The 26,547-nt window shown below is 38.8% G+C and overlaps 1 protein-coding gene across 3 annotated transcripts in view; it reads left to right on the plus strand.

The window, feature by feature from the left end:
* The window catches only part of RNF150 (ring finger protein 150), a 287,957-nt gene that overhangs the window by 147,958 nt on the left and 113,452 nt on the right, over positions 1–26,547 (plus strand). For all 3 annotated transcript variants that reach the window (XR_010943159.1, XM_067736806.1, XM_067736807.1), the window contains exons 2-4: positions 4,083–4,333; positions 14,906–14,977; positions 16,387–16,469. Coding sequence is in view for 2 of the 3 variants with exons in the window: in XM_067736806.1 (XP_067592907.1) it covers positions 4,083–4,333; positions 14,906–14,977; positions 16,387–16,469 (406 nt within the window). In the remaining variant the exon portion in view is untranslated. The remainder of the gene's footprint in view (positions 1–4,082; positions 4,334–14,905; positions 14,978–16,386; positions 16,470–26,547) is intronic.

Genomic DNA, 26,547 nt, shown 5'->3' on the forward strand with positions numbered 1-26,547 from the left:
TTAGATCCTATAGCAGCTTTTGGTCCTGGATTTTGTGCATTGATCAGACTGCTCAGATAATTCATCAAGTCCACTTTGTACCATTTTTGGACACCCTAAATACCTAAATTCTTAATGACTATTTCTATTGGGATAAGTGGATACCCTCAGTATCTCTTTTTATCACGCACAGTAGTAGCCTAAAGTGCATGGAGAAATATCCCAGAATCCCATCTATTTTTTACCATCATCAGCCCTAGAAATTCATTATGAATATTGAAGATGAATACGGTTGAGGTCTAGATGAAAAGAACCGCCCCATTTCCATTTTCACTGTCTTTTCAAGTGGATGTCATATATCATGAAAGTACAACAGTGGGATGAACAACACAGGTAGTGTAACTAAGCACTTAAGTTTAAAATAAATGCATTAAAGTAGCTAATTATACTTTATAGGAAGAGAAAATGTTTTCTCATGTCCTGATAAATGGGTGATGGGTAATTTAAAATTTTGTGGATATCCAAAATTTGGTTGCCTATTTTTTTCCTTTGAACTTTAGAATTTTATTTATTTTTTTATACAGCACGTTCTTATTAGTTATCCATTTTATACACATCAGAGTATACATGTCAATCTCAATCTCCCAATTCATCCCACCGCCCCACCCCCCACCATTTTCCCCCCTTGGTGTCCATACGTTTGTTCCCTACATCTGTGTCTCTATTTCTGCCCTGCAAACCAGTTCATCTGTACCATTTTTCTAGGTTCCACATATATGTGTTAATATACGATATTTGTTTTACTCTTTCTAACTTCGCTCTGTATGACAGTCTCTAGATCCATCCACGTCTCTACAAATGACCCAATTTCATTGCTTTTTATGGCTGAGTAATATTCCATTGTCTGTAGGTACCACATCTTCTTTATCCATTCATCTGTCAATGGACATTTAGGTTGCTTCCATGACCTGGCTATTGTAAATAGTACTGCTGTGAACATTGGGGTGCATGTGTCTTTTTTTTTTTTTTTTTTTTGTGGTACGCAGGCCTCTCACTGTTGTGGCCTCTCCCATTGCGGAGCACAGGTTCCAGATGCGCAGGCTCAGCGGCCATGGCTCACGGGCCTAGCCGCTTCGCGGCATGTGGGATCTTCCCAGACCGGGGCACGAACCCGTGTCCCCTGCATCGGCAGGCAAACTCTCAACCACTGCGCCACCAGGGAAGCCCTGTCTTTTTGAATTATGGTTTTCTCTGGGTATATGCCCTGTAGTGGGATTGCTGGGTCATATGGTAATTCTATTTTTAGTTTTTTAAGGAACCTCCATACTGTTCTCCACAGTGTCTGTATCAAGTTACATTCCCACCAACAGGGCAAGAGGGTTCCCTTTTCTCCACACCCTCTCCAGCATTTGTTATTTGTAGATTTTCTGATGATGGCCATTCTAACTGGTGTGAGGCGATACCTCATTGTAGTTTTGATTTGCATTTCTGGTTGCCTGTTTTAAACATGCTGAGCTGAAGTTTGAAAAAGCTGTCCAGTTCCAGAGCCCAATTCTTCACTGTTACTCTCTATGGTCTCTTAATATAATTAAGGAGATAACAGGAGCATTGTTTTGCCAGGAGGGGTGGAAATTGGTGAAGAAGGGGTTAGGCTACCAAATAGTAAATATGTTAACAGCTCCACAACCCAAAGAGCCTGGTATTGGTCAGCGAAAGATAGACTCGTCTTACAATAAAAAAAAAAAAAATTAATCCAAAAGTAGACAACAATATATGTGTGAGAATTTAGAGGAAAAATAAATTGCATCCTATCTGTCTCCTTTCTGCCCAGCACATTATAGGAGCTCAATAAATATGTTGTTATTGAATCACATTGAGATTGTTCAAGATTTAAATGGAAAAATAAAACCACATTTAAGGTTTCGATAAGCAATTTTAGATGAGTATTTCTATCATCTTTGGTGGAGAAGAGCTTCCTAAGCAGAGTATCAAAACGATGCCATAGAGGAATACATTGATAAGTTGACTACTAAAAAGTATAAAACTTGTCCAAGTCTGAGCCTACAGAGTCTTATATGAATAGACACGCATAAAAAATATAAATAAAAAAATAAAATGAAAACTTAGGATTCTGTCACTGATTAAATATCTACAAAGTGCCTACAGCACTGAGATGAGCTTCATCAGACCAGATTAGTCCAGTATGCAAAGAGGATCGTATTTCTGTAGAGACAAAACCTTCCAGCAGCTTTAATTCCTCACGAAACCTCAGACCACATGCAACCATTAGCTGAAGTAAACATGATGAGAGAACAAGCATCAGAATTGTCGGTAAATTCTGCAAAGTTGAAGTCTAAGCCATCAGTTTCAGTAATTCCCAGAAATAACAGCCAAATCTAAACACTGTGTAGTTTTGTGATTTTACGGTTGAGCCAGTGCAAAGGTTTTAGGAATTTAAAAAATCATATAATTGTTGCCTCATACACAGACACCATTGTATCTAGTTAGCTCTTAAAAGTATTCATTCAGCCTAAGTGAAATACCATCAAAGAATTTAGGATGGAAAAACTGCATAGAATCAAGGTCAAGTGAAAGCCCTAAATAACTTCTAAGAGACTTGCGACACCCTGAACAGATATAATCTGGTCGTTCCGTCTCGCTGACTGACCTCAGCACGTGAATAAGGCCAGCTTTAAGCAGCTGAAGTGGTGTTTACTTTTGTCCAGAATCTATACCCTAATTGTAAATTTGTACTTTAATTTGTAGTAACCCCAAGTAATAGGATATTTCCATGTCAAAGTGGGGCCCATAAAGAACGTTGCAGGCATGGGTTTGAATTGGGGTGATCCCTGAGAACTATCCTAGTGAAACTGATGTTCTAATCTGTGCGTCAGCCACAGCGGCATGTCGAGTAGGCTCATTTGGAGCTAATATCAAATCCTTACTAAAGACCCCTTACAGAGGCCCCTGAACTCCCCACCAAGAGACTGTGCCTCAGAGTGTCATGAAGAACAGGGACAACGACCCAGATAACTCAGACTGAAGAAAGGTACCACTTCTGCTTCAAAGTGTCCAGTAAGACACTTTGCGGTGAGAGTATTAGAGAGCGGAGGTAAAACCGTCCTGGAACGATCCATACAGCCTCTGTCCTCTCTTTGCTTGGCGTGAGAATACACAAACTGTTTATATTGAGTTGGGTAAAATAAGCAGAAGATAATTCTGAGACCATTATTTTATGTTGGCAGGTCGTATTAGAGCTTGTTAAGAAGACTCCTTTGGCAGAAACAGACTCACAGATATAGGAAACAAACTTGTGGTTACCAAAGGGGAGACAGAAGGCGGCAGAGGCAAATTAGGGGTATGAGATTAACAGATACAAACTACTTACTATGTACACAATAGATAAGCAACAAGGACGTATAGTATAGCACAGGGAATTATAGTCATTATCTTGTAATAACTCATAATAGAGAATAATCTATAAAAATGCGGAATCACGATCCTGTATGCCTGAAACTAATATAATGTTGTAAATCAACTATGTTTTAATACACTTTGGGGTTGCTTTCGGTACTCACTGTAGGAGAAAACTGCCTTGGGAGTGATTAGTAGAAATCTGTAATTGAGTACCCCTAGTGTCCATGGGAAAGAGAGAACTCAGAGACAGATGACATAAAACTGGGCATTTTATCCTTTGCCATGGGGTACAAAGTGCTTTTTCCCCTCCTCGGGGGGATCTGTGAAATGCAACATAGAACTGTAACCTAGGCCGGTTGGGAAGGGTCTACCCTTTACTAGACCAGGGTCAACACCACCATAGGGGGCTAGAAAGTAGCACCATCATGACCTCGCTGGTACCAAAGTCACGAGTTTGTTTTAGGTTCTTTTCTCACACAAGATAGCAGCACCCCAAGGTAGCTGAAGAAAGAGAAAATTCAACTCCATTTCGGGCTGTTAGATCTGAGAATTAGACTTGGCTGTTCGATCTGGCATAGAATCATTGAAAGAAGTGTCGTTATTTGGTGCCCGTTCCTTTGTCCAGACATTTCACTGTGATTTTCTCTTTCTCTCATCCGCTTACCCTGTTGTCCCTCTCACAACAGGTGTAGAAGACATCGTGGCAATAATGATTCCTGAGCCCAAAGGGAAGGAGATAGTAAGCCTGCTGGAGAGAAACATCACCGTGACGATGTACATCACCATCGGAACCCGGAACTTGCAGAAATACGTGAGCCGCACCTCGGTTGTGTTTGTCTCCATCTCCTTCATCGTCTTGATGATCATTTCCCTCGCCTGGCTGGTCTTCTATTATATCCAGAGGTTTCGATATGCAAATGCCAGGGACAGGAACCAGGTGAGTAGCAGAAAGTTAAAAAAAGAAAAAACTTAAAAATTATTACCAGAATAAGACATATTATTGTGTAAACTTTGGAAATCACAGAAAACACCAAGACCAAAACCAAAATTACCTATGATGCCCCCACTCAGGATAAACACTGTTAACATTTACTGTATAGTTTTTCAGATCTTTTCCAGGTACACATATTTTGATGTTTTGCTAACATCGTTCTGTAACATGGAAGTGCTTTGTCCCACGTTCCTATTGCTCATTTGGGGGACAATTATTTACTTATTTAAGAACAAAATAAAGGGAGAAAGAGGAAGGGAGCTGAGATTATGCTAATTGTATCATCATAATGTGGAAAGAGCCAGGATGTCCTCCTTGTGAACAGAAGGAGACAAAAAATAAAAGGTATTTTAAAAAACAACTAATTTTGGAACAGACAGTGCCTACACATAGTATAAAATGAAAAAGGTACAAAATGGTATACGGTGAAAAGTAATTGCTTTCCCATGTTTGTCCCTCAATTAAGCAGTTCTTCTCCTTGGAATATCTTCCCTTCCAGGGATATTTTATATGCTTACAAATGTGTGTGTGTGTGTATATGTGTGTTTTTAAACAAATGATAGCACACTTAACTCTGTACCTATATTTCTCACTTCATCTTGGAGATTAATTCTTATCAACACTCAATCCAAGCTGCCTTCTCATTTCTAATAACTGTACAGGCAGACCTTGGAGATATGGCAGGTTTCATTCCAGACCACTGCAATAAAGCAAATATCTCAATATAGTGAGTCAACAGGAATTTTTTGGTTTCCCAGTGCCCATAAAAGTTATGTTTACCCTATACTATAATCTATTAAGTGTGCAATAACATTATGTCTTAAAAAAACAATGTATGTACCTTAATTTTAAAATATTGCTAAAAAATGTTAACCATCATCTGAACCTTCAACTCAGTAATCTTGTTGCAGTAGTAACATCAGAGATCACTGGTCACAGATCACCATGACAAATATAGTAATAATGAAAAAGTTTGAAGTATTGTGAGAATTACCAAAATGTGACACAGAGACACAAAGAGCAAATGCTACCAGAAAAAATGGTGCCGATAGATTTGCTCAATGCAGGGTTGCCACAAACCTTCAATTTGTAAAATACACAGTATCTGTGAAGGGCAATAAAACGAGGTATGCTATATAATGCTTTATTTTCTGCATATGCCGCATTTATTTAACCAGCTCCTATTAATGGACATGTTTTCTCTCACCAGAAAACAAAACAAAACACACACACACACACAAACATGTACACATGACACAACACATTTGTGAGTATATCTGTATGGTAAATTCTGGAAGTTTTATAGCTAGGGCAATAGTATGTGTACTTTAAACTATAATAGATACTGCCAAATTGTCTGCCAGAAAGGTTGAACCAATTTATACATTAACAAACAATATAGTAATACTGTTTATACTAATATAAATGACATCCGTGCAGTAGAGTATTAATTTAATACTGCTTATACTAACATATACAACAATATACTAATGACAACCACTATTTACGCATATCCTTACCAAATGAATATTACAGCTTTTTTGTTGTATGCAGTTTAATAAGTTAAAAATGGTATCACATTTTTCTTATCACAAATAACATAAAATAGAAAAAGGTGATTTTTTTTTTTCTATGAAGTATCTGCTTACATTATTAGACCACTTTTCAATTGAGCTGTTGGTCACATCGTACTGATGTGTATAAGCTCTTTACTGGTCAGAGCAGTTAACCCTTTTTTGGGGAATCCTACAGATTCCATTTTTTTTCTCCCAAGTTGTTATTGTCTTTGATTTATCTTTGGAGCTTTTTACCATGCAGAAATTTGGGGGTATTACATAACCGAATTTATCAATTTTTATAGCTCCTGAGTTTTATATAATAAGATCTTCTATAGCCCAAGACTATAGAAAAACAGTATCTCATGGTTTCATCCACTGCTTTTTTAATTTCACTTTTATGATTAAACTTTAATCTACAGAGAACTTATTTCAGTGTAAGGAATCAAGTACAGAGCCAACGTTAGTTTTGTTTCAGATTGCCTACCAGTTTTTGTAACTGGTATTTATTGAATAATTAATCTTTTCCTTCTTGTATGCAGAACCCTCCCCATCTCGCATATATTAAAGACCCATATGTATTCGGTTCTATTTCTATGCTCTATAAAATGTAGCTTTAATCTGTCTATTCACATTCCAATATCATACCGTTTTGAATGTTTTAGCACCATAATGTCTCATATCTGTTCATGCTAATCTTCTTTCATTGCTCTTTCACTTTTTTCGTGTTTATCTTTACATGATTTTAGAATCACTTTTAGCTAGGTTTTTAATTTATAGAATAATTTAGAAGGAGTTTATAACCTACTGATGTTGAATCTCCCTATCAAAGTGTAGTATATGTTTTCCCTTTATTCAATTATTCTTTTTATTCCCTAATAGCATTCAAACTATCCTCATTTAATCTTGCACATTCTTCTTATGTTTATTCCTAGGTCATTGTGTTGCAATTATAAATGAAATCCCCTTTTTCATATGGGAAGTCTTTTGATTTTTTATGTTTATTTTGTACATTATTATAATTTAGTAATTTATGTATTTTATAATTTATTATCATTTTAAATTATTATTATTACCTTAATAATAGTGATCTTATATAGCATATATTAAATGCAGGCATGTTGTAAGAGCTCTCTATATATTTACATACTTAACCTACTTCATAGGCTTATAGCAGATAATTCTGTTTTCTTCATTTTACAGAGAAGGAAACAGAGGTTAAATAAGTTGCCCAAGGTCACACAGCCTGTTACTAATAGAGACAGCAGCTGAACCAACAGCAAGGCTTCAGAGTGTATGCTCTTAACCACTACACTGCGGTACTTGTGATTGTTTGTATCAGTTTATCAGGATTGTACTAATAATATGCAATCAATGATAATTTACTTCTTTCAAATTTTAAAACTCCTTTTTTTCTCTATTATCTAACTTCACTGACTTGTGCCTCCAGAATCAACTAAAGTAATAGTAGTAATAGTGAACATATTACTCTTCATTCAGTATTTAATGGGAACATTCTGAGTTTAATGGATCGTTTTTATCATTTCTCAATTTTATTATTTCCCCATGCAGTCTTCTAGGTTAAGACATATATTTAACATGTTGTATAAATGTCAACACAGTCCTGTTTTATTCAGAGTTTTAATCAAGAATGTACTTTTAATTTTAACAAATGCCTTTGCAAGAGCTGTAGTCTGGGTTTTCTCTTTTGATCTATTAATAGGAGTGGTTTAAGTTAATGGATTTCCTAATATTGAACCATCCTGAATTTCCAGTACATGCTAATCCTCTAATGTGTGCTAGACTGTTTTGATCATATCTTATGTGGTACATTATTTATTTTTTACCTTGATATTCACATGTGAAATTTGTCCATAGTTTACATTTTTATCATGTTTAGGTAAGGGCTATACTGGTTTTATAAGAAGAATTTACAAATTTTCCTCCATTTCCTATAGTCCAGAGTTGCAGTGTCCAACATGGTAGTCACTAGCCATGCGTGACTATTTAAATTTAAATTAATTGTAATAAAATAAAATGTAAAATTCTGCTCCTCAGTCATACTGGCTACATTTCTAGTGGCTACTAGAATAGATACAGCATAGATAGGACACTTTCATCATCATAGAAAGCCCCATCGGACAGCCCAGTTCTAGAGCATTTTAAACAGCCCTGGAATTCGCTGATCCTTGAAGTATTATAGAACTTTTTGTAAGCCAATAAATTCTAAGTTGTTTTAGGAGGACAGCTCTTGGACTTTTTATTTATTTTATGGAAATTTAAATTTTAAATTTAAATTTTCTATAGCTTCTGGAACAATTTTTTTAAACATTTTTATTGCTTTTTTCTGACTCTCAAAATGATGCATGTTTATTCTAATAAATTTTGGCAATCATAGAAAAATACTAAAAGAGAAGACAAAATCACTCATCACCTTACTGAATTGTTAACAATTGAGTACATTACCTTTCAGACTTTTAACCCCATATATATATATATATATTCAGTAAAATGTCATTGTATATGTGTCTATGTATGCATGAGATACAGACACACATGTAAGACATGTAAGTTTGTGTTCTCTTTTTTTTATTAAATGGTGAGCATTTCCCCCATCATTAAATAATCTTTGAAACATGATTTTTGGTGGCTACCTAGTAGTCGGTTTCCACCACTTACCACAAGTGGACAAGATACTTTATGCTCTAGTTTTCTAAACTAAATGGGAATATACCTTCTTCTTATAGTGAGGATTAAATGGCTTAATGTATCTTCTATTTTAAAGTCCCTGAACATGATCAATCACTTGCAAAGCTCTCAATGAAGGGTGTCATTATTACTACCATAACGATTCCATACAATTCCAACTGTGCCACTTTTACTGAATATTCTGGAATTTAAGCGGACAGTTATTACCAGTTAGACACAAGGCAGTGAAACTAGATATAGAACAAATATGTTCAGCTCCACTGGTTCCTAAGGGTTACGTTTGAAGAAACCATACAGATATAAATCAGTTATTGCAAAGACACTTTCCAGCTGATCCAACAATGATCAATAGAAATGGTACCCCTATCTTTTTGAGTCTATAGATAACCCAAGCAATCATTGGAAAATTGAGGTAAGGATGAAATTTTAGGCTTGACTTGGTTGAGTAACTATTTCAATTGCTAGTTCACTTTGTGCCGGTAGATAGAGATTGCATTTCTGTCCTGACCTATGCATACTCTGTGATGTATGTGAAAAGCAAATTAGAGGTGGATTGGGTTTAAGTGTTTACTCTGCTCCCTTCCTTGATTACAGGATGTTACCTTCAGGTTACGCAGTGAATTGGGATCATGCTGAAAGTTAGCACAGTTTCTTGATCAAAATAGACACCATACTTTAGCCCTTTTATGAGTGGAATAAGACTATATAATTTCCCTTAGAAAAATATTTTTCTTTTGATGGGCAGTGCTTCGTTCCATTCAGCGGAAAGTTACAGCTGCATAAGCTATAGCTGTACTAACCATGAGGTGAACTGAAGTCATTTATTTTTATTGAAGCACTATTGGCCCTTCAGAAAGAGTAACTCTCAGGTTAGATGTAGGCTCACAGTCTGAAATGGAATATCAAAGGCATTCATGTTACATTGGTGAAGTATCTAACCTTTCAGGTGTGTGATAGAGAGACTGAACTTGAATTAGCCAGAAGCGTACCTCAGTCTCTGCTTGGCTTGGTGGAGATCACACTTAGAGGAAAGTCACCGTCATCCTACACAATCATTAGCCTTTTCAGATCATTTCAATGCAGTTTCTCACAGAGTAAGATTTGCTAGATGTTCTTTATGTTAGTGACCTCACAGCGAGGTAGATGATGACATGGAGAATATGGGCCACAATTTAAAGTGGAGAAGGAGATTTGGCCGGAGTGCCATGTTTCCTAAAGCAACGATACCAAGATAGTGCCAGTGCAAGGCAATAGTTAAACACACAGCTTTGGAGTTGGGTCTGGATCCACATCTTTACTCTGGCAGTTTCTAGTGGTATGGTCTTATGTGGGTCTTCACCTTTCTGTGCCTAGATTTCCTCACATATAAAGTGGGAATGGGGACTTCCCTGGTGGTCCAGTGGTTAAGACTGTGTGCTCCCAATGCAGGGGATATGGGTTTGATCCCTGGTCGGGGAACAGAGGTCCCGCATGCTGCATCCAGGAAGGGTCTGTAAGTGGAGATGCTTCTGTCTACTAAAGAGCGAGAACCAAAGTGGTCCCTGATGGATGCTGCGCTGTCCTCAGGGGATAGAGAGCAAGTATTCAGTGAGGTCATTAGCCGTTGATTTACTGTTTCGATAATTCAGGTCTCAAAGGATCTTTGCCTCCCAGTTCTGTTCTGAGCGGATGACAATGATGAGCTGGTAAAGCTGGAAATGACGTGACTTTACATACCTAAGGTTACTAATAAAAGAAACTAAGGTCCAGAATATTTAAGTGACTTGGCCAAAGTCACACAGTCAGTGAGTGCCAGAAAGAGGACTAAAAGCTGGATTTTCTTACTCCCAAGCCATTGCCTTCTCCTCTACAACACCTCCTCCCCCCTCCAAAATAATCCTGATGGTTTTACTTCATGCCCTGTGTGCACAAACAGCTTTAAGTCCTTACGCTGTGGAGTCACCATGGCCGCCAAAGGAGTCTAATTCTTTTATCCATATTTCTAAGTGGATGGAGGGGTGATTTGCATCATAGAAATTGATTGGACTTGCTGTGCAATGGTTTCTGTCCCATCAAGCAGGCCCAGGAGAATCGTTATTATGTATTAGAGCAAGTGCGGGAAGTGGCTGAGTCACCGGTGGCCACATGAGCATCCAGATGACTGGGACCAACTCTGTTTATGTCTAGAATGGCCTCTCTTCACCTAGAACATAAGGACACTTAGTTATTTTTCCACTTGGTCGTGTTGATGATGACAGTAATCATGATTAGAAAATATAGTTGTCAGGAAAAAAAAGAGGCAAAGATGATACAGAATTATTCAACCAAATGAGATAAGAAGAACATAAACTCGATTTTTTTTTTTTTTTTTTTTACTGTACGCGGGCCTCTCACTGTTGTGGCCTCTCCCGTTGCAGAGCACAGGCTCCGGACGCGCAGGCTCAGCGGCCATGGCTCACTGGCCCAGCCGCTCCGCGGCATGTGGGATCTTCCCAGCCCAGGGCACGAATCCGTGTCCTCTGCATTGGCAGGCGGACTCTCAACCACTGCGCCACCAGGGAAGCCCCATAAACTCGATTTTGATGCTGTGTTTTGGCATCCTTAGTCCTAGTTTTTTCTCACCTTGACTGCATTTCTGTTTATAACACAGAGGGGAACTAGAGGGAAATGTCTTATTTTTCTCAGTTTCTTAAGTATTTAGGAGATAACTAAATTATACATCTTGGGTTGGAGTCTGTCACTGTTTACTATCCTTGTTGGTGTTTATGTCAGACTTTATTCTTCTAATAAATGGCTGTGTGTTTATTTTCCATAAAGCTGTTTACCTTCATTGTTGTCAAGGAACCAGTAACCTTGGTAAATATTTTCTTATACCTGTTTCAATCAAATTGATGAGTAAATCTAATTACCAAGATGGCTCAACTCCTGACAATTTTCAGTGAAAATTTGGATTTGGATCTGGTTGGGTTAGAGAACATCTATAGGAGCATCCTGGAGAAGGGATAGGAATCCCTGCCTGAAACAACAGGTCTGTACAAACCTGAGGAGGTCCCTATGTGCCCAAGGTGGTCCCTCCATCTACCTGAGGTGGTCCCTAAGTCTTCCATTAGCATCACATCACTCTGCATTTCTAGGAAAGAGTCTGTTTTGTGATGATCTTCTGCTCCAGTCCCTAGATTCTCTGCTCAACTACATACAAGACTTGGATTGAGCAAGGTCTGTAGCTTTCCCTCTCATTTATAGTCGGTGCAGTTAAAATCCCAAAGACAGAAGAGACCAACTACAAGAGCAACAACTTCCTTATTTGGGCCATTTTATTAAGAATGTTTATGGGCTTCTGTCATTAGTTTGCATTTTGGAAATCCAATAATACTAGTGTGAAAATAGTTGAAAGTGGGACAATCATCTTTATTCAAAAGTCAGTATTTCTGATTTTCATGTCACTCAAGAAGAAATAGAGACATGCCTATATTGACAAAATTTGGCTACATGCAAATGGTCATAGCATTTTTTTAAACTTTACAGTGCTTTTCCCTGATCCCATAGTTATCATCTATATCTCAGAAGCTGGTTTTTCCGTATTTTCCAGGTATCTAGATCATCTCTTTTTCCCCTGACAGGGAAGATTTTCATATCCTTCATTAATCCCTACCAAAACACAATCCTTTTCCTCCTCAAAAGAGGTATAGGTGGGCTTCCCTGGTGGCGCAGTGGTTGAGAGTCCGCCTGCCGATGCAGGGGACACGGCTTCGTGCCCCGGTCCGGGAGGATGCCACATGCCGCAGAGCGGCTGGGCCCCGTGAGCCACGGCCGCTGAGCCTGCGCGTCCGGAGCCTGTGCTCCGCACCAGGAGAGGCTGCGACAGTGAGAGGCCCGCGTACCGCAAAAAAAAAAAAAAAAAAAAGAGGTATAGGTAAGCTTTGCTTACCTTATCACATGTATTACTTATAGTTTTCCATAAATTTTCCCATTAACTGGCTGAATTTCTCAGGTTGTATTTCATGCTTTTAAAAAATCTCTGGATTTAAGATTTTATTCACTTATCAACCCTTTATGGAGTTTCCATTAGATAGTAAGCTGCAGAGAGCAGGAAAGTGTATGTATTTTTTCACTACCATTGTTTCAAAACCCAGAGCTAGGCCTGGAACAAAATAAGTGATCCGAGATACGTGTGGAATGATCACAGGTCACTGATTGAAGGCAGCTTTATTCTAGGTGCTGGGGACACAAGGGGAAGCAAAAATAAACCCAATTGTGCACTCAGGGAGCTCACTTGAGCGAAGTAGAACGGGAGTTGATCATCAAAGTAAACATCAACTTGCAAATGTTGTGACAGTGCCATGAAGCGAAGGTACAAGGAGCTGTGAGGATCTGGCCTCCAGGGGTCCTCTCTCCTGGAAGAAGAGGGAGGAGCTTCCTGAGGAAGTAGCTTGAGTTAAGACCAAAGGATGGTTAGGCACCAGCTAGAGGAAGAGGAAAGGAAAGAGAGTTGCATGCTGTTTAGTTTCATCTCAGTTCTTTTCTTTTCCTCTCACTGTATGTTCCCCCTTGGTATTTATCATTATAGCCTCTTCCTGTTTTCCCACCACCTTAGTTTGCTCAGTACTCATGGATTTCTTTATAGGTTTCAAGTGTATGTTGGTCTCCTTTTAGGAAACAACCAAGGCTTACTTTTCTGTTAAAAATGCCAGTAATTATTTTAGAAACTAAGGACAGAATATCAAAGAGCAAAATGAATTAACAAGGGAAGCATGTCCTCTTCTACCTATTTACTCTAATTGGGGTGTGCTTAGGGACATGCCGTATCACAGGTACTTAATAGATTTTGATTGGTTGGTCAGCTGATTGGTTAGTTGCTTGGCTGGTTGACTGAATGGCTGGTTGGCTGGCTGGCTGGCTAGATGTTGGTTGGTTAGCTAGCTGATTAGTAGGTTGGCTGGCTGGCTAGCTGCTGGCTGACTGGGTAGGTGTTTGGTGATTGGCCGACTGCCTGGTCGGTGGACTGGGTAATTGGTGAAAAAAATGAGAGGGGTAATTTAGCTTTGGTTTTAAATTCAGACTTAATTTTTACTCAGATTCTGACTGACCTGTCACTAACTCTATGATATTAGACAATTTACTTAAGCTCTTTAAGTCTCCATTCTATAAAATAGTATTTTTCTCATAAAGCTGTTGTAAGGATAATAGTGATATAGCTTACAAAGCTTTAGCATGGTACTTAGGCTAAATGAACTCTTCATTAGTATATACTCACTACTTTAAAGAAAAGAAAGAAGCTAGAGTTTTATTTCCAAAAGAAACAAAATTAGTGAAAGCAGATGATGATTCTTTTTAAATGTTTGCCCTATTTATCTTAGTCCTTCAAATATGTTTCACTGCTGCAAATACACTTCTGTTACAGACTAGAAATACACATACCTGAGAAGATTACAGTATGTGGAAAACTCATAAGCGCACAAGCAAACCATTTTTTTCCTTGACAGATTAAAACGTAATTCTCTCCCCACCCTCTTCCTCTCCCATTCTTCCTCATGACCCTATTATTGTATTATTGTAGGGTGCATTAGGATACTAACTTCCTCTATTAAAAAAAGAAGTGCATCATATATTATTTCTTAACGTGGGTGACGATGGTTACCCAGGTGTTTGCTCTATAACTATTTGCTAAACTGAATATGTATGGTTTATGTATTTTCCTATGTGCACACTCACACTTAAACACACACAAAAGAGGTGAAATTGGCATGTAACAAGGTGATGGGATAGGATAGTACAGACCAAATATAAACCTAAGTTGGGTCTAGATAAGCAAAGGAAATTGCTTAAAAATTCCAAATTGAAAGGAATACACAAACAATATACCCTGTGAACAAGAGATAGAGATTATTCCAACTACTCCAAATTGGCTATCTCCATGTCACAAATTGAGTGGCTAGAGTGACAAATTAGGGAACTGTTTGTTTGTTTTGCTAATCTGCATGGATGTGACCTGCGCTGGAGTCACCGTGGGGCAGGATCCTTCCATGTCGTATTCCACTTGCTTAACCTCAGGCATGAAGAGCTTCTCTCGATGACAGAGCTCTTTAGTAGACTGCGATGAGTCAAGTCCCTTTGCACAGGTATCACTGCCCCGTCTCTTCCAGCCATCTTCATTAACATGCCTTCTACTTGTGCATGATTTCAGACACAGCTGCCCTGGTTTACTGAATGCTATCAGACATAAAGTTAAGAATTACAAGTCTTTATTACTAACAAGCAGCTTTTGGTTTTTCAGCGCCGACTGGGAGATGCAGCAAAGAAAGCAATCAGCAAGCTCCAGGTCAGGACCATCAAGAAGGGTGACAAGGTAACAGCCTCTTTTCTTTTTCGGCAAGGAGCTATTCAGAGAAGTGTCCGAGTTTCCTAGCAGCCAGTGTGGAAAAGAAGATGAGAAAGGGAAATACATACTAATAGTTCTCCTGTGAACATCTGTTATTATACCCATCATTATTTAACATAATTTAAAGCAGTTTATAAAATGCATACTATAGGACAACAAAGTAGTTGGAGGAAGAATTGAAAAGTAGGTATAGGAAAAGTAGACGCAACCAGGATGAAATCAGTATACACACGCATTACCTGAAACATATAGCAGGAATGGGTCCCAAAATTTAAGTTGGGGCTCTCCAGCAAGCCAATGCAAAGAGGGAAACAATATTCAAACAAATCTAATTACCTTATTCCAGTGTCCCACAAGATAAAAACAAAATGGCCGTTGCTGGTATTACAGCTTGAGAAAGTTTTTCCATGAATCCTTGCAAGGAAGATTGTTATGTGCTGAGTGATGTCCTCCACTTGAGTCTGCAGCAAATGCAAGAAGCATATTTAGTCCCTCTGAAATTGAGTTTCTAGAACCCCAACATCAAGGCAACAGTCTCTCTAGCTGTGGAATGATGACATAAAGCCAAAAGCAGAAGCATATCTTAAGGAAGGACCGCAAAGTAGGCCAGTCTAGGCCCACAAGCCTCTCAAGGCCTCTGTTCTCCCCAGGAGAATTTTTCTCCCAGGAGAAATTTTAGAGCAGTGAATTGCAGTACATGGGTTTGGGGCTCCTTGGGGCATCGTAAGAGATTCACAACTCTACTTGTATACGGTATTGTCTCCAGTATGAATAATTGATTAGTCTCGCTAATTACGTGCTGCAGTTTTTCAACTATATAAAAATACCGTTGAGCTTAATAGGATAAAATTCATTTAAAAGTATCACTAAATTTAAAGTATATTTTTTCATTACTTTTTTATCCTCAAACAGGATAATAAAAGAACAAGGACTATTACATAAGTAATGTATTATGGGGTGTTGAAAGAGATTTATGTACTTGAAAAGAAAGCTGGAACCACTCTTTACGAGTTGTATACATTAGATTCCCGAGGAATGGATAGATTAAATATCATTTTGACAATTCTCCATGAATAGTATTTCTCATCCTCGAGACTTTGCTATGTCCCCTCCGATTATAATAAGTAGCATTGTTAGTAATGGTACATTAAAAAACTGTTCCCTCACAAAAGCTTTTGCAGTGGAACCCGGAAACAGAAAGTGGAGGTTGGAAGGAATAGAAACTAAACCAGTGTACAATAAATTATGGATTAAGAAAACTGGCGCGAGACAGTTGAAAGCCTTGCTCCAGGCAAGCTCTCCTTTGGCTTGTTATTTGTGTGTTTACCGGAGTTGAAGGTAGGAAAGCAGGCTCATCTGTGCTGTCTCTGTTGCAGGAAACCGAGCCTGATTTTGACAACTGTGCAGTTTGTATTGAAGGGTACAAGCCCAACGATGTGGTCCGGATCTTGCCCTGCCGGTGAGTGGCTAGGCTGCCTGCTTTTGACTGGGGCGTGTGTGGAGAGTGTCTGCTAGCCTCACTGGCTCCGACCTGCTCGGCCTAGCCCTGCAAGGTCAGTCTGCCCCAACGGTGCCGTATTCGAATAAGAAACCACCGACAAGCTCTTTCTTTTTGTATAACCTTTCTCCTTGAAAACATTTTCTCTTGTGACATCAGAAATATTTTTCCGATCCTCTTCTCACCAAAGGGAGGAGACTACTGCTATGACCTAGGATCTCATGTACACAGTTTGAGGATGTAGCTCCAAGTTCAAGTTTTTTTTAACAACAGATCTATGATATTCAGAATCATACTCGCTTTTACAAGTGCTATTTTAATTAAAATAATAAACTCTTAAAAATGTTTTCTGAATGATCATGAAGGGATCAACAAACCAGAATACAGTCAGGAGGGACTAGGAAGCCAAAGGCAGATTTCATTCCCCCTTATTTTTTATTGACAAGAAGAGAATGTGACCGTCACCCCCAAACTTCTAGAATCTAGGGGCGGATGCCAGCATGTGTAGTTGGAAAAACTGCCAACTGGTGATTCTCTTAGAACCCTAATCCCTCTCTCTCAAGTGAAATTCACCGTTAAGGTGTCTAGATTCTTTTTATACATTAAAATATATTTACATTTATTAATGTAAATATTAAAATTACATTTTATAACATTAAAATAAATATTACATTTATTAACATTAAATAAATTTAAATATTTCAATAAAATAAAATGTTAAAGGTGCCTAAAGCTTTTTTAGTGTTTTTGCATCTGTGCAGGTGTCCTAAAAATAAAAATTAAATACTGCCTTAAACAAAGAGCCTTCACTTAGAAGTACTGGCTTTAAAAATTCTAACAGTATTTAAGGAAATAAAGTAGAACACAGTCACCACCAAGATATAAAACAATCCATTCGGTCATAAAACAATGTGATGTTAAGAACTATTTATTAGAAACACAAAAGAAATAGGATATGCCTTAGAGGACTTAGTTTAATAATCTCAAAGTGACAAAAAGGAACAAGATACTCAAATAGATGCAGACACTCCAAGGGGAGTGGATTGTGCTTGAAATGCTCTCAGGCAAATTGATCAGTAGGAAAACCAGCCTGAGGAAAGCGCACTCTGGTGGCCCCAGCTGAAGCCTTCAGGTGGGATTCCCTTTCCTTAGTTTATAGATGGTTGACTGTCTCTAAGAACAAATCATAAATTGGGCAGCATCCTTCATGTGAGGGTACTATAGATAAATTCTCTCTCTAGACATTATACTTGGTATTTGCTTGGTGACTTCTAGAAATGCTGGCCAAGAATGGCAGTATGTGAACTACAGACAGCCTCTCCCGCTAGCATCTTTCCTCTCTGCAGCATTTTATTAAGAGTTTTATGAAGCCTCATACCTATGCACAAGGAAAGTCTTGATTCTCCTTTTCTTTGGAGCTGGCTTAGAGCCCTGTGAGTCTCCTACTAATAAAAAATATCCAAAGCTAAAATAAAAGGTAAATAGCATCTTTTCCTTGAGAATCCAAAGAACTTTACAAAAGTAATTACCAAAAAAAGCTAAAAATAGAACTACCATATGATTCAGCAGTCCCACTACTGGGCATATACCCTGAGAAAACCAGAATTCAAAAGGACACATGTACCCCAATGTTCATTGCAGCTCTATTTAGAATAGCCAGGACATGGAAACAGCCTAAGTGTCCAACGATAGGTGAATGGATAAAGAAGATGTGGCACAGATATACAATGGAATATTACTCAGCCCTAAAAAGGAACGAAATTGGGTTATTTGTAGAGATGTGGATGGACCTAGAGTCTGTCATACAGAGTGAAGTAAGCCAGAAAGAGAAAAACAAATATTGTACAATAACACATATATGTGGAATCTAGAAAAATGGTACAGATGAACCTATTTGTAGGGCGGGAATAGAGACGTAGATGTAGAGAACAGATATGTGGACACAGTGTGGGGAAGGGGAGGGTGGAACGAATTGGGAGATTAGGTTTGACATAAATACACTACCATGTGTAAAATAGTTAGTTAAGGGAACCTGCTGTATAGCACAGGGAGTGCAGCTCGGTGCTCTGTGACGACCTAGATGGGTGGGATGGGGGGTGGTGGGAGGGAGGTCCAAGAGGGAGGGGATATATGTATACATAGAGCTGGTTCACTTCGTTGTACAGCAGAAACTAACACAACATTGTAAAGCAATTTTACTCCAGTAAAAGAAAAAAAAAACTATATATAGGCTTAGTTTAGCTCCATCATTCATACTGTATAAAATAGCTTGTTCAGTTAGAGCTCTTTCATGAGTATATTTCATGTTACTGCATATAATTGCTGGAGGTTGCGTAATATCTAAGTCACAGATGTACCACAATGTAATTTACTAGGCCCCTGTTGCGGACCATTTAGCTGATTTCAGTTTTTAATTATGACAAATTACATTGCTTTAGCAGTATTTAAATTGTCATGATATATTATTCCAGATCTGCTTTTATAGTATATGTTTTAGAAATTTTAACAAAGACAAAAGTAGCACGTTAGTACTTGTCACCAAAAAAAAAAAAACTTTAGGAAGTTTAATCTTATTTATGCTAACACTTGCCCTAGGCCACATTAGTTTGGCCTCAGGCTCCTCCTTTTTACATCATCATTTGCTTCTCAGCTCATTTCTTGATTCTTTTTGCTTCAAGTTCCTCACTGTACATCTGCTTTTATTTCCTTCCTGTGGGCCCTGCTTTAAATAACAAATACATCGAGCATTACCAAAGTCAGGTTGTAGTTGCTGTTTGATCTTAAACTAGACACACAGGCCTACTCTTTGAAGATTCTCCAGTTTTTCCATGTGGCTTTTAAAATCAAGATATTTATGCCTGTTGCTGGTTTCTGCCAGACAGTTGGCACTAATGGATGTTATCAAACAAATGCACTGGCATTTGCTTTTTTGCTAGATAATTTCCTCTGGGGTATTATTAAGCCTTTGCTCCTATGAACTTTATAGTCTCTCTTACCAATTATTTCCAGGCTGACTCATCCACAGGATTCTTTGCATCTCCTTGGAGTAAAAACTGTTTCAAACAATGTTCCAGCGTATCGTCTTTCTTCTCTCACACTCTTTTTGGTGGCCTCCTAACTCCTGACATGCTGGGTGCCTCTCTTCTCTATGGTTGCCATTTAGGGTGTCTTTGCAAATCACCCAGTCTCGTACCATGACTTTTTCAAAATCATTCTTCCCTTTTGAAGACACTTGCACAAATTAGGATGAATTAATAAGTGATTCTTCCTCTTTATTTGTAGTCATGGTGATGAATAAAGTTAAACTGTGCACATATTCATGTGCCATTTCTCCCCCATTGTTCTTTCTTTGTCAGGGTCCTTCTCTAGCCCTTGGAGGCAAGCTTCCCTATTGGGTGAGCCTGGACACCCACGTTTCATGTGAGAGAGGGACCACAACAGCACACAAAACATCTCAGGTCTAACTGGTGGTTTGGATTTGATCCTAATACACCACTAAGATATTTTCCAAGGAGCTGTGGTTTTGCCGTAGCATACCTATGCCAAAATGTACAATGACTGCATTCTAGGGCTGTTTTGTGTGACTAGGATCTGTACTTGCGATTATGATTTTTAGCCACAAAAGATACCTTATTGAAGTTCTGTTGTCTTCTCTTGTCCAGAGAAGAAGCTGGGCTCTCTCATTCTCATTCGGCTTTTACCCTATGGTGTCCCCACTGTCCTTCAACGGTTATTCATCTCAAACTATTTACCCAATTGCAAACGCCATATCTCAGAAAGAGCGTGATCCCCTTGGGCAGAGCAAACGTCCTTGTTTGTCATTTTTTAAAAACAAAGCAGTGTATGCATCCTTCCTCTACATGTTTGTCAATTTTTAAAAACAAAGCAATGTATACGTCCTTTCTCTACGTGCCTATACAATTCTTTCCTATCTCTAATTTATTACTAAAGCGTTATCACTAATTTGGGAAGATATTAGTTTCTACTACTGTCTTTTCCTTTGTTTGCAAACTCTCCCCACAATTTAGGAAAAAGTATGAAAGCTCCTTGGCAACAAGCAGGCCCTTGCCATAACCTTTTTAGTAACTAAATGCTTTATTCAAAACAACAAATATTTCTTTTGTAGCAACTGTATACCAGGAATAGTGTGAAGTACCAGAAATGAAAAGATAAATGGCATGTTCCCTGCTGTAAAGGAAATCAGGCTAGTGAGGGAGAGATAGGAATTCAAATAAGTCATCACAATACAGAGTGACATATATGCAGCAGTAATATCAAAATGAATTAAAATTTTGGAGGAACTAATACCAGGCACAGGGAAGTTAAGAAACGCTCCACAGGGCTTCCCTGGTGGCGCAGTGGTTGAGAGTCCGCCTGCCGATGCAGGAGACACGGGTTCGTGCCCCGGGCCGGGAAGATCCCACATGCCGCGGAGCGGCTGGGCCCGTGAGCCACGGCCGCTGAGCCTGCACGTCCGGAGCCTGTGCTCCGCAACGGGAGAGGCCACAACAGTGAGAGGACCGCGTAAAGAATCGGGGTCTTTTCATGGGCCAGTCAGAATTGTCCTCTGGGGTAAAACTGGAATGTGTCTTAACTCGCCTTAGCTCATTCCATAGTAACCCATCGATGAGCTATTCAAATTGCATTATCCCCAACCCCCTAGAGAGACAGAAAAGCCGTTTCTGACAGACGACAGAGTTCGGCTGGGTACTAATGGCCCCATGGAGGCAGCATGTCCTGCTGGCTTGTTATTGTCACAGTTGGATTACAGATAAAATCCTCTAGTGCTCAAGTCATTGTCTTTGGTAGCCGTGCCTCCAACTTTTCACCAGTTCCTGTACAATATTCTCCTGATTACAAATTAGCTCCTGTAGTTACGTTTTGTAAATAGTGCTTCTTGGGGGGAAACCGTAGGAGGCAAGTGCTGTGGCCACTGGCTGCCCTTTTAATCAGGACTTGGTGCGTATTTCGGAGCCGGGAGTCCAGGTCAGTGAGCAGCTCTGCAGGTCCATGGCTTGTTGAGCTCCGCCCTCTTCACAGCAGGATTCAGTTTTGTCCTGAGCAAGCTTACCTGGTAGAGCATTCTGGAAGGTGGGGGGGGGGGGCGTGGTAAATATATATAGCATAAAGTTGATCGTTTTAACTGTTTTTACATTTATATTTCAGTGGCATAAAGTATATTCAAATTATTGTGCCACCATGAGGACATTCATCTCCAGACTGAAACTCTGTAGCCATTAAACAATAACTCTCCATTCCCCCAGCCTGGAGTTGTGCGTGTGTGCGTGTGTGTGTGCGTGTGTGTGTTTTAATTTAGGCTTGATTTTTTATTAACAGAAGAAAATGTCAGTGAAGGAACTTAGTTTTGATTCAAGAATCTAATTTAAGTTAGCTAGCTAAAAATTGATTTTTACGTATTCAATTCGAAACCTGATAGTGAATGATAATTCTGTATATATCTGGTATTATTATTATTGCTGTTATTACAATACTAATATGATGTTACTCTTACCATTATTATTAGAACTGTTACTATCCTATTACTATTCCTAACATCATTACCACCATCCATTCTTTCCTGGCTTTCTGAAGTAGCCTTCTCACTGATCTCCCTGTTTCTACTCCTGCCCCTTAGTCATTCATTCTGATAAGTCTATTTTTAATTATCCAGCTAGATTGGCTGGACTCCGGGTACTTTTTTATGTTTTTTTATTTTTTATTTTTGGCGATATGTGGGCCTCTCACTGCTGTGGCCTCTCCCGCTGCGGAGCACAGGCTCCGGACGCGCAGGCTCAGCGGCCATGGCTCATCGGCCCAGCCGCTCCGCGGCATGTGGGATCTTCCCGGACCAGGGCACGAACCCGTGTCCCCTGCATTGGCAGGCGGACTCTCAACCACTGCGCCACCAGGGAAGCCCTCCGGGTACTTTTTTAGCGAGCACAAATTTAAACTCATTAAGTGTATCAGAAGTATGACTAAAAAAACTGTTTCTTTATGAAGATTAATTGAAATATACTTCAGTCCTTCTGTTTCTCTAAAATGTGTTTCTGTAACAAGGTAGATTCCCAGAAAATTAAGAACGTGCACTATTTCATATTCGCTCCTTACAAGAGAATTGAGCTGCCTGGTGCAATTGCCACTGATTTTATCAGGAATTACTGTAAGAAGCAATCTTAGGAAACTAGCCATTGTGGCTCTCGTTAGGATTTTCTACTCTGATTTCATCGCGAGGACTCACCAGAGCAGTTCACACATGGAATACCTGTGTTTCTCCTGAGCAAAGGAATGTTTTTATATTGTGTATATGAAACTGTGCTATTTTGCAGATTTTTGTTTTTCTATGTTTGTTGATAGAAAGCCAACAGCCAAATCTGGAGCCCATCCCATAGCCAAAAGGGATTTTTTTAGCTTCATCCCTGACTCTGTTTTATGTCTCTCTTCTTATTTTCCTTTCTTCTTTTGCTTTTATGGCATCTTTTTGGATATCTGCATCTCTTAAGGTCACCGTAAGTCCTTTCTAGAATAAACATTTTCCATGTGTTTAAAACTTTCACAGTATCATTTTTAATTGGTGTATAATATCCCCTAAGTCATAATTTATTTGACTCTTTTTGGACATTTATGTGGTTCCCCCCTTCCATACCCACATACTTTTTTTTGCTATTATAAATAGGGCTGTGATAAATTAGCTCTGTGTGTGTAGACCTTAGTTACATTTTGGATCATTTCTTTGTTTCTAAGGCTACAAATTCAAATTGCCTAGTTACTTTCCAGAAAGTAGTACCGAAGGAGTTTTCCAGTCAGTCAGATCTAAGAAGAATATTCCAAGCAAAGATAACTAGTGGTAAGCTGAAATTGTCAGAATATAACGCACGTGTCAAGATAATGGTAGAGAGGTAGGATCAGATCATTTAGGACCTGAATGCCCAGCTGAGGAGCTGAGGTTATAGCCAAGTCCTGGGAGACCAGCTGACGGGTTCAGCTTGTGCTCTATACACAGCACACTGGCACGTGTGGAACGTGGCTTAAAGGCTTATAAGTGATGTGAATGGAGTCAAGGGGACCAGTTAGGAGACTGTGGCAAAGTCAAGACAAGAAATGCTGGCAGCCTGACTTGGAGTGCTGGCATTGGGCACATAGGGAGAAGGATCTAGTCAGGAGATATTCTGAAGGTAAACCTAGCATGAGTCACCCATTTGGATTACTTGAAAATAGCTGCCCCGTCAGATGGTGACTGATAGATACATCTATATTTGTTTGCAATTAAAACATTCTCATATCTCTCCATTCGGATTCTAAACAATAGAAAAAATCCAGTGGTTAGCACACTGTTATTCAAAAACTGTAACAGAAGAAACAGATTTCAAACGCTGAAACAGATTTTCTTTCTCACTCAAAAAAAAGAAAAAAGAAAAAAACTTGAAGACCAGCTTTCGCTTATCTTTTTAAAACTTTCTTCTGAGTTATTCATCCCAAAACAATCCCATAACTGGGTCATTTAGTCAGAGTTCCATTTTAGATAGACAATTGTTGGATCCTATGTGTAAATGCTATGCTGCCTTTCCTCTTTCTCATCTCTCTGTTTTAGAAATGAGGCTAAATTTCAATTGTATCTGTGTAAGAGATCTCTGTAGTAATTCAGGACATAGAATATATCATACTGTTTCTTTTTTCTTTCTTCTTTGAAACTTGAGTCTACATTTTTACAAAGATCAGAACATGACTAACCGCACTGGTGTTGAAAGAGATGAAATGGAGATTTAACACAATAATATGCCAGACTGAAAAGAGAAAACAGAATAAATAGTTACTGTTAAAGTACAGAACAAATTAATAGAGAAGGACAAAGAAAGCTTGTATGTGCAAATCGGGGCAATACATACCCTAATTTGCAAAGGAATTTCAAATGACATTCCAGTTAGAGAGATACTAAAAGGGATAGGCCTGGAGATTTGGAAAAGGAATTTTTTGAAGGCTGTTGAAAAGTCAAAGCCTAGATTTGGTCTTCTAATTCAATGAATTCAGTGGAGGTCTGTTACATACCACGTATCTACAGTTGACAAGAGGCTTATACATCGTCTTTGTTCATCTACCCAAATAACCAGCTACTTTCCTTTCTCATTTGATGTGACTGATGTATGTATACTTTTAACATGGACCTACTTACTGACCCCTCAGATCCATTAACAATGGATCCATTAACAATCCATTAACAATCCGTTAACTCCTGTCGGTAAGGACAGGTGACATTTTCCTCTACAAGAGAAGCAGCTCTGAGAGAGATCTAGTAAAAAGGCACATGGCAAACAGAAGAGGGATCCATTTGTAAAGCTTTCTGAACAAACACGAACCCTAAGCCTTCCAGAGTCACTTGCCTGCCAAGGACCAGCCTCCTTAAGATCAAATTAGTAAGATTTACGGAGCTAATATAGGTGAGAGCACCGTGCCTACAAGACAAGTGCGTTACCACCAGTGGCTTGCATCAGATGGGCCTCTCTCTCTCTGCTTATTCACTGTGTCCCAGAGAGTTTCCTTGTTCCCATTGGATGCTTCCAACCAAACCCACCGGGGCAGTTCATAGCCTCCCCTGCTTCTCCTGAAACTTTGATGTGGGATCCAGGTCTTGGGTCCTTCAATGACAACTGAAGGCAACATCACAGTTGGACTCTGATATTCATCTGTGAACTTAGGGGCTCTCATTCACTCTCCCTACCGGACACAACATGATCATAATAAAGAACATAACATAAAGAAGAATTATAACCTGATGTAGAAATGAATATCATTTTCATATTTGAAAACTTCAAAAATCACGAGTTTTATGGAAAGCCCAATAAAAGACACTAGCCCCTGAAGGTTTCTAACCCCAGGACCCATCTAATTTTAAGATGAGTCAAATGAACTGAATGTCTGTGTGAACAGAAGATTCCAACCTCTTTACGGGTAAAAACAATTTACAGAACAGTCTAATGTGATCAGGATTCCGACTCTGAGCCTTATAACTTGCGAAGTGGAAAACAAAGGGATGCTTTCTAGCCAGGCAGAAATGGTCTGTCCTAACTTTACCCTGTTGTGCCTGTTACATATGCTTGATTAGGAACAGATTTTTCTCCAAGTAACTTTTTTTTAAAAAATGGTGAACACTGGCTGATTTTCATAAGATTTGACTTACTCTTTCATGCCCATGTTACGCAAATTAGATTATCGGTCATTCTTTTCTCTGCCGTTTTATATTTTTTAAAACTATGAATGTTTCATGGCTAATTGTAAGAAATTTTGAAAATGGTGAAAAGTATAAAGAAGTAAGGAATAATAATCTCACCACCCAGAAATAATCATTATTAATATTAGTATATTTAATTTTTATGATGTATGTATATATATAAGCATCCCATGTATGTTGTTAAACATTGTAGAGTCAGGCCACTAATATAATTTTTATTCTACTTTCTCATCTAATATTAAAAAGTAAGCATTTTCCAGTAACTTTAGAAATTATCTTAAAATATTTTAGTGGTTGCATAATGGTCCGTTATTGGAGTTTCTTTAACTGTCCCCCTTATCGTACAGCATTTAAATTGCATCCAGTTTTCATCATTATAAAATCATGGTCTCAATTGTTTGGTTTTTTTTTCTGTGTTTATCGCTTAGGATATGTTCCTAAAAGTGAACTTCCTGGGTCAAAAGTGCTTTCCAAAGGATCTCGATAAGTTTTGTCTAACTGCTTTCCTGAAAGGTGGTAATGATTTACACCCCATACTAGCAGGATGTGCCTGCATTAGTGTTTCTTTGGAACCAAGAAGTAGTGCCATTTTTAACCATCTTTCTCATCTAGTAGCCAAATACAAAGGTAGCACTTAGCTTTAATTCCCATGTCTTTGATTTCTCTGAGATAATATTCTTGACTAACCTAAGCTCTTCACATATCGCATCTGACCGTCAATGAAAAATTTTCACCAAGTGGGAGTTGTGAGTTCAGTTTTATTTGGGGCTTAATGAGGACTATAGCCTGGGAGACAGCCTCAGATACCTCTAGGGA

Source organism: Pseudorca crassidens, chromosome 4 (assembly GCF_039906515.1).
Source record: "Pseudorca crassidens isolate mPseCra1 chromosome 4, mPseCra1.hap1, whole genome shotgun sequence".
NCBI lineage: Eukaryota > Metazoa > Chordata > Mammalia > Artiodactyla > Delphinidae > Pseudorca > Pseudorca crassidens.